Raw genomic sequence first — 14,548 nt, 5'->3', positions numbered from 1 at the left:
GCCACACCAATACAACTGTTGCAAAAGGTTTTCCCTGTGTGTGTAAACTAGGCTTGGCTAAAAAAGACTTGATTGTATATTGCTGGTACATGTAGTATTGGTTTTGCATCCACCGTACTAAGCACTTTTAGAGGAAATGTTAGCAGATTTCCTTAGGAGTTAACGTGACAATGGGTTATTTGATGAAGCATGTAGCAGCACTGCCTCCACTGCTGCAGTAAAACACTCCCTCCACGGCCCCCTAATTTTTCTTGTGTGTAATTACGTGATCATGCGTTATTTCACATGAGCGCATGGGTGAAGTGCAAGTGATGTAGATGAAAGTTATGAAGTGTAATTAATGTTTTTACAAGCACGCTGCTATGAATGACACTGCCTTTCAACTTCACCTTACACCCTTCTGCTGCATTTTGTTAGCCTTTTCTTTGTTTGCTAACTTCACTGCCCTTACTATGCCTCGCCAACCGAGGGTGTTTAAAGCAAACAGCAAGCCACATCAGCAGCTCAAATGCTGCTATTGCCCGATCAGGTTTTATGAAATGCAACACATCAAATCACAGAAATAATTAACGGGGGAAGGGGGGGGGGAAGAAAACAGAAAAGGAGTCTGCAGATGAGAGTGGGAAACAATGCAGGCAGAGTGAGAACCATGCAAACGAAATTGACATTGTGCGACCCACTGGCCACATGCCTTGGGTGCAACCTGAAGGTAAGCGTGCTTCCTTCACAGCTGTGCACTGAAAGTTCCGCAGTAAGCAGGGGAGAGCACAAATGACTGCTTGTCCAGCTCTACAGAAAACTACCAAGCACCACTACACGATAACACACTACTCTGCAAACCATTATAGTGATTTACAATGGGAATGCCACATCAAGAAAAAGAAAAAGCCTTTTTTTTCTTTGCGCACAACCTAGAAAAATCATGCCGGCTCCATTGAGTACTCAAAATTCAAGATGAGGTAGCAGGGACATTAGAATTGCATGCAATTTTGAAACCCATCTCCACCCATACAAATCTTCAAACTGGTAAGTTATGATTAGACCGGCAATTCACCTTGGTTGGTGTGTTCGCTATGGGGCTCACAGAACCATTAGGGAATATTGTGGAAATCTCCTCATCAATGCTGGGCAGATCAGAGCTTCTGAGCGGTTGCTGCAACAGTGCAAAACAACATAACCAATGTAAGCCCCTCAAAGGCAGCTTTTGCTATAAAAAGAGCTATAGGCTCTGGCTCATAGGTTTCAAGGGCCCCAACTATAGAAAGAAAGTACAGCTGTTACAGAAACCTGCTGCTTAAAAACAATACAATTACAAAAATTGTGTACATAAGTTAGAAGTTACTACCAAAAAGCAAAAAAAAAAAAAAAAAAAAAAAGCATTACAGTGTCTGCATACCCAATGCCATTTGGGCTGTTTCAATATGTTTCTTTTGAGTGAACAGTACATCTTAGAATACCTTCATTCAGGCTGAGGTTACCCACAGTACAAGGGCTACTGAAAAAGAAAACCTCCCAGATATCAAGCTAAATATTACTGCTAGGCTGCTGCATCATTAGGGGAATCCAGATACTGGTTCTCCAAGTAAATCTCCAAGCTCCTCTGCTACAACCATCACTGGCCAAGGTATAATAATGAGACTGAGTAGTATTGACAAAATTTCACAAAAAGTAGCAATGAAAGAGTTCAATGAATAAAGTGCTTTGCTATAAACCTGATAAATACTTAAAGATTTATTTTTTAAGTTCTTTAAATCAAAACATTGTGTTGCCAAGCTTTGCCATGCCAAGAGATTCATTGACCCCCCCCCCCCCCCTCCCTTCCCAAGAAGTTTCCAATGAAGTGAAAATAGGCCCAAAGATATCCTATAAAATTTTGATTTAAACGTCAGGAACAGTTCTCGTGTATCATAATATGAACAACAGAGAAAATGTGTCGAAGCCAGACAGAAGTTGTCCTTGAAGAGGAACACGAACAATGGCCGAAGAGAATGATCGAAAATCGGATATATTTCGGGCACTTCACAGGCATTACCCGAGTCTACACGAATTGAACAAGTATAGAAGCATGTCGATCAAGGGTTCAAAAATGCACAGGAAAATGTAATGACATCACTACACGCCCACGTGAAAAAACAAATTGCAGGAAGCTCTCTCAAGATGAAAGAAGTATAGGCAGTGGTGGTTTGGTTTTTTTTTTTTTCTAGGCCCACATAATTGAAATAGAATGTAGGCATAGAAAAATATCTTTACTTACCTTAAAAAAGTAAATGCCTAACAAATCAATGCAAAATAATTGCAATTTACATTATATCTATCAGCTGGCATATTTACATATTATGCAAACACACATGCAAAAGCAGAGTAAGAAGTATACCAAGCACTTAAAAGCTTGAACAGTACCACCTGAGCAAGCGTGCAACAGTATAATGCAAGCAAGGTGGAAAAAGCGTGCTTAGGAAAGCTGGTTGGTTCCCACTCTCATCTGAACAATCACACTAAGGGTAGCATCATCAAATGACACTTAACGACAACTTGGTTGCACATTATGGCATAAGAAATAACCATGCCATAGGGGCACTAAAACAGCCATGAGACCGCATATGCACATGAATTGGTGCAGCTGCCTTTCATGTGCTATGTTTATCCAATGGTAGTGCAACTGTTGCCATCTAAGTGTTAACAAATCACTGCTTCTGAATTTCCTCACTTTTCCAAGGTTTCCCTTAACTTCCAAGCAAAACATTTATTACTAAAAAGTAGCAAACTGAGACTTGCTCAATCGCAAGCTATAACAACATATATTTACAAATTAGTACTACAGGAAAGCTGCACAACTCTGGTTAGTGTTTCTCTACTTGCACTTGCTGTTTTTGCTATAAATGTGATCTGTTATGCAAATTTTATCCGGAATACAACTTCGAAACAATATTTATGCAACTGAAAGAATTTAGTAAACTGTCCACTTTGTCATTTTCTTTTATATGGCTAACTTCTTGATTTTCGGATTCTGCATCTATTACTCTCTTGACCTACCAAATTTCTTATCTCGTATATCATTTTTAAACCATAATATATTAATTTTATAACGATAGTGTGGGAGATTTGTTTGTTTTCTTCAGTTTTGCAAAAGACTAATTTTGCACACCCAGCAATACATTTACTGTGATACATCAGTAGCTATCACAGATAGAATAATAATTCTTTTTGCAGCATGAAGCTAGATGTTTGGAGCACGCAACATAGGAAGCACTTTTCATGATTTTTTGTTCTAAGTTTTTAAAATTAGTCTTTTGTGCGACCAAATGCACGGCCATGTTCAAAACAATTGAGTTCAGTGTACTATAAAGTAAGAAATATTGACCCAGTCATAAAAGTGTTTCCTATGTTGCGAGTCTTGAGCTTTCTGCTATTGATCCATATGTAATATATATATTTTCGTGTGGCGGTTATTTGTCTATTGTAGTAAGAACAAAAGGCATTGTTTTCTTAATTATGTAATGAAATAATGAATGTACAGAAAAAAATAACCACATTTTTATAATCAAGAGAAGAAACTAAATAAGCATGCCAACATTTATCAAGTTTGGTTCAAAAATAGGTAAGGATAGCTTTAATCACCATATCCCTCCTTAAAACAGCAGATACGGGCAAAATGTGGGCAAAGACACAACTAGTTCCAAGTGTGCTTAGCATGTCAGCAATAAGTTCTTCCACAACATCAAGCTTGAAGTGTACGCCTATTTCAGTGTGAAACACAAACCATCGTGCTTACAAATACGTGATCAAGTAAAACTGCATTAGCAGAATTTCTGTTGTGCATTTCATGATGTTCTTGCATGTGTAAAAACACACTCACACACACACACCTTAAGCAGCTGAATGGAGCGCTCCCGACATTGCTTTTTTTTTACGCATAGATAGAAATTGGCAGTTTCGTCCAAAGGCGAAGCATTGCAAGCGATAGCAAGGTTTAGTGTTACACTTGAGCTCCTCGCACAGTGTTTTAACAATACGTGCAGCAGGAAAAGAGCTCTGGTAGATAATCAAGCTTGTGACATAATGGGCACAGCGATGAATGCCGGCAGCAATGTTACAGGCACCACACCTCGATGGCCCACAAGATAAGACCGACAGAAAAGCGTCCAATGAAAGCATTAGATAAATTTAGCATGACGTTGACTGTCCATTTTGTTCCCACCAGTGTATGTACCACGATGCAACAAACACACAGCTGCTTAGCAATGTTTAATGCGTGTGCGCACAACGCTCATGCCAGCAGGGAAGCCAACAGCACATGCGCCGTAAACACCAAGACAGCACAGCGGCTATGGCGTGATGTCTTGGTGTCGAAAGTGCTATCATGCCTCAAACGTCCCTGTAATTGCTATCGCAATAAAAAGCGTTTAGTGTCACTTAATAGAACAGCATATTAATCAGAATGATAAATGACAGTTGTTTGAACAGCAGTTACGCGCTAGAAGTGCAGAGACTTGCAAAGGCATATGACAACAGACAATATGCACGTGGTGCTTAATGCGAAACTACTTCCAAACTGTGTACTATTGCCAATTTCTTCTACTTCTACCATTCTGATGAGACACAGCCATTTCAAATACTTGCAGACTGTTCATATACACAAAGGAAGATGCCCATGATCATGCCCTTTCCTTTGCCATCAATACACACTATTGCACTAACAATGTTTAAGAAAGACTGCACTGTGCACGTAACCACAACCAAAAGTTATCAACTAGATCTTCCTACAGCGCATGTCATTATGAAAGGGACCAGCACACATATATTCGAAGCACACAAAGCTTACTCTACACATAAAGGCCGCTCAATTTACAGCGATACATGTATGAAAAGAAAACACAGTAAAAGTAAAATGTGTAATATAACTCCATGGACAGTTCCGTGCTTGTTTATCCTTTGCTCACTGCTGTGAAATCTATAATGTCGCCATCGGATCTAAGTTTTTCGTGTCCTCAAGGCTGTTGCGACATTTCACGGAAGACCAATGGCTTCGACCCGGCTTGTGGGACGACCAGGTCGCGATTTCTATTGAACATTCAACTACCAGCAACACCGCCAGCAGGTGTGCAGCCATTCTGGTGAGACAGGATGCAAAAATGTCGATGCACAAATCTGATCACAAGGGAAGCTATCAGTGCTAGTGTAACACATAAAAACTTAAGCTTGCCTAGTAGAAACGACATGACATTACAAGAAGCGCCAAGGATAGCAACAAATGACATCGAACAGACTACCTTTACGAAAGCACGATCCGAAAGGTTTCCCACTAAAGTATGGCTTGAGTTGCTTCCAGAGAAGTTGGTTTTGGCCCTCACTTGTTTTGAGTTGTGCAGCCCTGAAGTACACAGCCAAGCATCTTACAACGAAATGAGCTGTATTTTATTCTGAGGTGCGTGACCTTTACAATGAAGTGACCTGCATAACAAATGGTTTTGGAGGCTCTGAGCACTTCGTTATAAAAGTGTTCAATTGTAGACAATGAGAGCCCAAGAATGCAGCTGCAAAAATGCGCCTCCAAATACAACACGTACAGTTCTGTCAATGATGCAAGCCATGGCACTGACCAAAACATGCACGTTGCCGACAGACTTTCTGAACACGAGTGGGACCGCACATGGATCTACATTCCAATACTATGGCCGTCACTCTAGCTCGTGGGTATGATTTCACGCTTAACTGCTGATAAGGTTTAGGAGTGCAAACATATCGGTGGTGAGCTTCCCGCAACAGCTTGTCACCAGACGCTGCACTGCTTACTTACACCGTGAGGCCTGACCAGCGCCACTTCATCAACACGGCGGCAACCAATGTTGTGGTTTCGTCAGTCGACAATTTTGTTCATGGCTACCATATCTGTGGCATCGCACACGCACCTCCATGACAAAAAAAACCAAGAGGCTTCAGAAACTTCAATTATTGCTGTTATACAGTAGTGCCACGAAAAACGTGCAGGTCCGAAAAACCAGGTTTCTGAAAAAAATGGTTGGCAATTGTAATTGATATTTTTGCTACCAGATATACTTTTGGAAGTACATGCAAACAAAAGTTTGCTTCGCTATAACCGATACTGTGTCGGATACTGCATTTTCAATTTCATTATAGCAGAATACTCGACTGAAATAAAGTGTGACCAACCAAATTTTATATTTACTTTGTTATATCCGAGAACTCGTTATACAGTGTGGGGTTTCGAGCGCTTGCAGTGATTTTGCGACGCCGTTCCATTGCGATGCATTTCTGAGAGCTCCATGTCCCTCGCCTCTCTACCTGGACGGGGCGTGGCATCGGGTCATAAAACACTCGGCTGTCATCCTGTCCATGGGCTTCCCTTTGGCGAGATTCAGATTCGGGCATGTTGATTAAATTTATGTTGTATCGAACCCCAGCTTAAGGGGAGACCCTGCTTTTTGGAGCTGAAAATTGGCCCAAACATCTTTATGCGTCCCATTGCTCCAGATTGGTGTAGAGCACTTATTCTTGCTTGATTGGATCCCCCCCCTTCCCATACCCCAACAGCCTTTCGTGCTCTTTGCTGTGCATTCGCTTTCTGTGAAGGCGAGCGTCCCCCGCATGCGTTCACTCGCCCATACGGCGCGCGGCGACGATTTTATCGCCTTTGCACTCATGCTCCACGTCTCATGCTTCTCCTCCACATCGCCCTCGTTGATCTCCTCTCCCATCGGTGGGTGCACCTCGTTGAGAAGCGTGCTCGCTACCGCCCTTGTCGGTGAGATTTTCCCGCGGAAGCCGCAGTATAACCGATATTTCGTCTCACACAGCTGCACTGTAAGCGGTATGCATATACATGGAGTTCAAGGAAAGGTAAATGGGAGTCGGAAAAGGCCGCGTTGTAGCCAGTTCTGCACTATAAACAATTACGTTATAAGTGGTCTATACTATAAATGCTTGTTCCGTGCGAGTGCCTGAGTGAGTTCACCTCCAACTCTTTAATTTAGCTAGCTTTAATTGTGTTTCAATGATACAAATTTCGGCTAATACGAATATTTTTCGTGACCCCGTGAGATTCGTATCGAGATTCCACTGTAGTTTAGTAAATAGCGCACTTCCAAGCATGTTATGAACTTTTTAGATTTCTAGCAATATATTTATTATGCAAGAAAACTGAATGTATATCTTAAATTTGCAGATGGGAATACATAAACTCCCCAAGTTTCATCAAAATCGACTCGGAAATAAGAAAAAGGTTCATCAATGCAGTTCTTTTCGGAGGGCTTCCCCTAGCTGGGACTGGAGTGGCGCGTCCGCACACGAAGCGGGCCAGAGCAGGTGGGGCGTCCTACATGTATGCATGACAGATCAGAGTGCTCGAACCTGTGTTGGTCATCCGGTGTGCGCAATTAGAGCGTGTGCACCATGAGCGTAGCGCAAGACCACAACAGTCAAACCTTGATATAAGGAACCTCAGTTTAATGAAATTCACAATGTAAATAACTAAGTTATTTTCCTGATCTTAGTTCCATTAAAAACCATGTATTTCTTGTTGCTATTTAACGAAGTAATTTCATTACATGGTTTTGATCTAACGAAGTTATCAGCCATTTCAAACATGTACCTGGAGCCTCTGTGGCTAGTAAATCTACAAAACAACTTATAAAAATGTCGCACAGTCATTTGCCTATGTTTTGCCGCATGAATAGTTTAAGCGGCGAGAACGCCATCGTGTGAGCAGGATAATTGCATTATTCAACGGGCGGTAAGCAGGAAACACTGCTGCGCCATGTAGTGTTGATAAAGATAGTGTGGAGGCTGCGGGGCGAGCAGAAGCCAGGAGTAACAGCAGCCAATCACAAACTCGAAGGGTGGGAGTGGCGGGGGGGTGCAGGAGACTCATACCATATTTACTTGAATCTAACGCGCACTTGGTCCCCGATAAACCGGGTTCAAAAATTGTGTGCGTGTTAGAATTGCGTACGACCCTAAATCTGTGTTACCATATAGTCATCTGCATTTCAAAATGGCCGCCTCGTACGCAATTCGAGCCTCGCTGCCGTTGCTTCCTCCATGTGCTGTAATACATGTGCTTAGGCATCTACTGTCAGTCTCCCCATTTTCTGCGTTTGCTCAATCAGCACGAAGTGTCAAGTTCATCATGATGCCACATTTAAAAGGAAAGACATCATGGGCGCAGAGACGGATGGAAATCGGGCCGCATCAGGAGCGTTCGGACTACCCAAAACTTGCGTGCATGACTGGCGCAAACAGAAGGAGAGGATTTTCGCCAGCAAAGCAACACGGAAGGGTTGCAGTGGACTGAAGCAGGACATATACTGCAATGTTCCTTTGGCGATACAATCGCCTCGGCTTATCTTGAAAGCGATCTGCAACGAGGACAGAGTCTACCACGCGCTGTGTTTTCGCCACTTATAGTTCGAGTTAAGCGAGAGGCAGCAGAAAGATCAATTCGCTCGCTGCTGCTGCTGGGCTTCCTCACTCCAGCGCTTTGACAGCGAGTTTCCGCGGTCATCGAGTGAGATGTGTGCGCATGTTTGCTTGTGCGCACGACGAAATTTAGTTAGTAAGCAAATGTTTACAAGTTTATACGGCCGTTAAAACTACTATCCTTACTTCATGTAGCTGTCTACTAATTTGCTATAGCAATCGATGCTTTGCCTTTCAGGCGAAACTGCGACTTTTGTTTATTCATCGCAACTTTAGTGCATTGTGAGTTAATAATTGTTTTTCCAAATGAGAGAAAGTTGTATTTCTGTATGATATGACCATAACCAAACAAGCACCCACCTCTGGAAGGTTCTTGACATAATCCTCGATGGCCTCCAATGCTTCCTTAAAGCTGGCTGTCTTGCTGGACTTTGAAAACTGCTCCTTGCTGGCTTCATATGGCTTGATCTGGTCTTCCTGGATCCATGCACTGCAAAAAATATTTCAGATGCTTAGCAAGGCTAAATAAACCACACAGCTTTAGGTGCAGTCATGTACTTACTGTGGACAGTAAAATGATGAATTTTAGAGGAAAAAAAAGTATTATTAATTTATTAACAAAAAGAGAAAGCCAGACTTGACCATATGCACACATGATATTTATCAACCTAATCAAGCCCACTGCAGACAAGAGGCTACTCCTAAGACTCCCTATCCTTTTTCTTTCTGGGGTTTTACGTGCCAAAACCAGTTCTGATTATGAGGCATGCCGGATTAATTTTGACCACCTGGGGTTCTTTAACGTGCACTACAACGCAAGCACACAGGCGTTTTTGCATTTCACCTCCACCGAAATGCAGCCGTCATGGCCGGAATTCGATCCCGCAAAACCACAAGAATGGCTGCCACACTGTGCTCACTGAAGGCACACAGGCCAGCAGGAACTAGATATGGTCAGAGAGCAAGACACATAGGACCCTTCAACACAGTGGCAGACATTTGCTGATGATAGGGTGGGCAGAGCAGCTCTCAGAAGCTTGCAGTTTGTCAATGTACCATTTGTGTTCTTTTTCACCCTTTCAGATTGATTGTGAGTGTATATATATATATATAATATTCCAAAGTATTAGAATACAAACTACTGTTCATGTAATCAACTTTCACTTATGGGCAATTGTTATGCACTGACGTAAAAGTACACATTAGGCAACTAAACATCTATTCCGTGTATGACATATCGGAACATATTTTCGTATCTTCACCGCAATGGTGCAGATAGCGCTCGGGAAGCGTTGTCGCTTGTGTGCGTTTCATGGGCGGAAACGCAGGAAGCATGCGAAAAGAACTCACTAGTTGTTGGTTCCAAAAAAGAAGATGCAATGCATTGGCTTTTTTAGTGCCGGCCGTTTCACCTCCTTCGTTGGATTAGCCACCTGTAAACGAGATAAGGATAGGACACTGAGAAACTGGCACTTCGGTGCACGCATGGCGCTCGCTGGTGTACATACAAAATCTCCCGCCACTCCAAACCGAAAGTCAGATACAACGCCAACACAGGCGCCAATGGCCGCCACACAAACGCACCAATCTTCAAGAGGGCGCGACTTCATCGCCGCCTGCGCGTGAACCCGTACAACGAGAAATTATCGCAACTAAACTAACCTCCCACCGGTGTCAATGCGGCTCGTTTTGGCGGAATTCGCTAGGCCTAAATAGCATAAACAGCAACACGGCGCGGTTTTCAGCGGTGATCAACACGCCCGATGACCATAGCCAAAGGCGCATTACAACACCAAAAGTTCACACACACACACATAAATCAAATCAACTGCTTCCGAGTTGACATGGATCTATTTGACAGGGCGCAGAGCACACCGATTTTGAATTTGAATGATCGTTGAAGAAGCGCTATGAACAAAGCCACACTACCTTTCCTGGCCACGGAGAAAAGCCTTTCATTTTCGCCCTGCAATGTGCAAAGATCACATCAGCACACTGTACCGTATCATGAAAACTGTCATCAAGCCCAACATTTAGCTTCCTAGAGACATGCAAATCGAAAAGTCTCACCACACAGGGTCTCCGATGTTGTACTTCGTCGCCATGCTGAACGAAGAGCGTTGTGGAGGCTGACGGGATTGCAACAAAACGCGCGCGGTTTTTATATCCAAACACACGCGTAGTTTCGTAAACAACTTTGCTAATTTTAATGAAACTGCACATAGTATATTAAGCGTATAATACAACGTAAACGTCTATGCTACTCTAAAAAATGTATTAGTTTTATAGGTATATTATTGCAATTGTTTGCTATTTTACTTCGCAGCTATTGGGTCTGGTTTCGGTTTTCAAAATGCGCAGATTCGGACGTTTTGAACGGACGCGACCACCAAAATGATATTGGTCGTTCAGCGCGGTTCAGCGCATTCCGCGTAAAAAATATTCAAGCACGCTACTTGTACTCTCTTTGCCACACTCAGTACCAAATTTGTTGACAACGTGCCCACCAGTGCAGTTTCTTAAGTTATTACATTAGAGAATGAATATATATATATATATATATAGAACTGTCAGCCCTTCCACTGGGGTGGAGATGGAAGACCAGCGAAGTTGTACTATGGTGGGAATTATGTATTTCCAATTATGATTATTAAGATGTGATGGTGTAATTGGTATTCGAACTATTAAAGAATGAGAAATGTATATGATCCGGTGGTTTTCATTTATATAGTGACCACAGGCACCATGGCCTGTGGTCGCTACGGTACACCGCCATAGGGTGTACGGCAAAGTTTGGCACGGTCTTCATAAACACGTCACCAACGCCGCGCGCGTTCGGTGCAGACGCGGGCAAAACGCCGCCGCCGTCGACAACAATTGTGCGCGTAGTTTGACCGCACACAACCGCTGTCAAAACGCTGGCTACGTGACTGAACGTATGGGTGTTCTGTGACTGAACGGCAAAACGCCGTTGTCGCAAGGAGGATTAAAAAAAATGCATTTTTTTAATCCTCCTTGCGTTGTCGACACTGTTAGGGGAGGCGGGTGAGAGCCCAGAGAGAGTCGGCGGCACCGGCGGCAGAGGCAGGCAGGGCTAGAGTGGCGGGGCGGCGCGCGTGCGCCGCAGTGGGAGAGCGGGCACACACACGCACAGTCTATATTATTATTATTATTATTATTATTATTATTATTATTATTATTATTATTATTATTATTATTATTATTATTATTATTATTATTATTGTTATTATTATTATTATTATTATTATTATTATTATTATTATTTATTATTATTATTATTATTATTATTATTATTATTATAGGGTGCCTCGATGCCCTCCTCGCCCACCACTCCCTTTCCACTGGGAAGTCGTATGTGCTCTCCGCCGTGCGGTCGCTCCCCGTGAAAGCGCGTGTCCTTCGCCCTCGCTCGCTTTCACTCGCACATGCAGCATACAACCAATGAGAGTTTTGTTTCTTTTTTTTTTTTTCTATTGACGGACGCGACCATCAAAGAGTGAGCAGAGTCCCTTAAGAGCTTCGCTGTAAAAAAAAAAAAAAAAAAAAAAAAAAAAAAAAACCCGCAGTTTTTCCTGTTTGGCGATGCATCGATCGCGATAGCAAATAGAGAGCTATACGAAGCAAGGATAGTAGTTTTTTGGGCCGTATAAGTCGTAAACATTCCCTTACTAACTAAATAGACAGGCATGGTGTCACGCGAGCACAGGTCAACATGAACACATCTCGCTCGATGACCGCGGAAACTCGCTCTGAAAACACCTGGAGTGAGAAAGCGCGCCAGCAGCAGCGAGCAAATTAACCTTCGCGCTGTCTCCCGTCTCGCTTCAACGCGAAGTAAACGTCGAAAGCACAGCGCATACGAAGCTACCGGCATTAGGCGCATGCACTTTGTCCCCATCGCAGATCGCTGTGAAGATGAGGCCCGCGTGGGCGCGCACTTCGCCCAAATCGCAGATAGCTTTCAAGATACGGCGCCCGCGCGGCCGCGCTGTAAGCAGCCATCCGACGGAGCAGAACGCACCCTTCCTCCCTCTCCGTCGCCTGGCCCCCCGTTACAGAGCCAGCCACCCGTGCCTCGAGCGCGAAAGACTGTGTACTCGGCCTGCCTTCCTACCTTGCGTGCGCTACACTGAGCCGCGATTGCCGGCTCACCCTCGCACACACAGCGTACGGCGCGCGGCGACGATTTTATCGCCGTTGGGCTTCTTCGTTGGACATTTATCGCCGTCGTCGGAACCTCACAGCGAAGGCAGAAATGTGCTTGGAATGCCCATATAATTGCTATTGCAATAAAATTTTTCAGGTCTTCTACTGCGTTATGCCGCAGTGTACACGCACTTAGGTCCAGCTGTACAGACTCCCAATGCCTCATCATGATTTCCTAACAACCAGATGCAGAAAATGCTGCGTGTGCAGGAAATTTTGCTCTTTTCCCTACTTCAGTAAACAGAATATTTTTCTTTTTTTGTAATTAGCTGCACTTCAGCTTAGTGTGGAATCTGAATTGATTGGTGTTTATTATAATAAAGATTTCAGGCAAGTCAGGTGTGCCATGGTAATGTTGATCACTTCCCTTATGTTTTGTTCAGTGCCCACATCTAGTCTTGTAAACTATGCACACATGCTAATAAAAAAATACCTGGGACAGTGTCTGCCATAGCTGCAAACTCTATGGTAGTGAACTCCAGCACTTCACCCTTTTCCAAACAACCTGCAGACAGTGACATATAAATTTCGGCTGTACGTCTTTACAGTACAGTACAGCTCCTGTTTTTTCACAGTAGACTGACACTCCTTGATGAGAATGAAGTGACTTACCCAGCGTCAAACACAAGCTGTCAATATAAGCACCAGCAATTTTCTTGCAACATGTACAAGCGTGTCAGTTTAGGTTCTTGCTTGTCTTGTTACGGCTGTAGCCCTGGAATGCGATTCAGAAAGCAATGCTATTATTATGTGGAGTAATGGGAGTAAACAGCACGTAAGAGGTCATGACGGTGTGCACATGTTGCAAAAAAATGTCTTGAGGATTTTCAAAAGCACTTAAGATTTTGAAGCTTCGCACTTAAGTTGACGCAGTTTTACAAGATCAGAAGCGAGATTGGCATTCTTAGAACATTAACTCACTTTCCGGTATTTAATCTATATGCGCATATATGTCTGTGTCTGTCTCTAACCATTTTCCCTGACTCGGTGACCGAAGTTGTCTACTAGTTTAGGCCATCAGGTATGTGCTTGTGGCTGTGATGCCGTCGAGGTCATTGCATCGTCATCATTCCAGCTTTTTCATCGAACTATCGTCATGCTGTCATCATTGTTCCGTCAACATCATTCCATCATAATCATGCTGTCATCCTTCAATCGTGATTATGACACTGTTGTTACAGTATACTAGATTCTAGAATAAGAGTCTACTAGTATAAGTGCACTGTACTGCTATCACTTCCCCTCTGGTTAACCTCCCTGCCTTTCCCCTTTTCTTCTGTCTTATCGTCATACAGTCATCATGCATTCGTAGTCGTGTCATTGTCATACACTTGTCATCCCATCGTCTTCATGCTGTTGTCATCACACTGTCATGGTTATACCATTGCCATCATTTAGGAATCTTTATTGCGCCATTGTCATACAGTCATGATGCCGTCGTAGTTGTTCCATTGTTGCCGTTCAATTATCAACATACCTTCGTTGTCCTAAAGTTGTCTTCATGCCATTATTGTCATTCCATTGTCCTGACGCCGTCGTTGCCGCGCTGTTGTCGTTATACAACCTTTGTCAATTCATCGACGCCATTCCATCGTCATTATTGCGCTGTTGTCATAGAGAGTCGTCATACTATTATGGTAATGGTGAGCGAGTGTCATAGCAAAGTGGGCCGTTCCCAGAGATACTATAGTGTATGTTGCATATAGCTGGAGCAATGGGAATCTCAGAATGACCACTACAGAGTCTAAATAAAGTTTCTTCTGCAATACGGTGTGTTGCTACATTTCTTGAATGTTAAGTGCATTAATGTCGACAGTCATCGTGAGATGGGTACTGCCAGAATGCTTTTAGCAAAGTTGTACATAACAAATGTGCTAGCATGTAG

The 14,548-nt window shown here is 43.1% G+C and overlaps 1 protein-coding gene across 2 annotated transcripts in view; it reads right to left on the bottom strand.

Moving 5' to 3' along the window:
* Window positions 1-10,603, bottom strand: part of LOC119449617 (putative oxidoreductase GLYR1 homolog) — a 103,097-nt gene extending 92,494 nt beyond the window's left edge. The window contains exons 1-5 of one of the 2 annotated variants that reach the window (XM_037712829.2): window positions 10,507-10,603; window positions 10,366-10,402; window positions 9,787-9,869; window positions 8,797-8,926; window positions 1,055-1,153 (exon numbers count right to left, since the gene is read on the bottom strand). In XM_037712829.2, coding sequence (XP_037568757.1) covers window positions 1,055-1,153; window positions 8,797-8,926; window positions 9,787-9,869; window positions 10,366-10,402; window positions 10,507-10,541 — 384 coding nt within the window. In that variant the 5' untranslated portion in view covers window positions 10,542-10,603. The remainder of the gene's footprint in view (window positions 1-1,054; window positions 1,154-8,796; window positions 8,927-9,786; window positions 9,870-10,365; window positions 10,403-10,506) is intronic. The other variant, XM_037712830.2, reaches the window with a different exon arrangement.
* Between the last annotated feature and the right edge of the window lie 3,945 nt (window positions 10,604-14,548).

The sequence above is a fragment of the Dermacentor silvarum genome, chromosome 4, assembly GCF_013339745.2.
Source record: "Dermacentor silvarum isolate Dsil-2018 chromosome 4, BIME_Dsil_1.4, whole genome shotgun sequence".
Taxonomy (NCBI): domain Eukaryota; kingdom Metazoa; phylum Arthropoda; class Arachnida; order Ixodida; family Ixodidae; genus Dermacentor; species Dermacentor silvarum.
The sequence above is the reverse complement of the archived record's forward strand: the minus strand, read 5'-3'. Positions and strand labels throughout refer to the sequence as shown.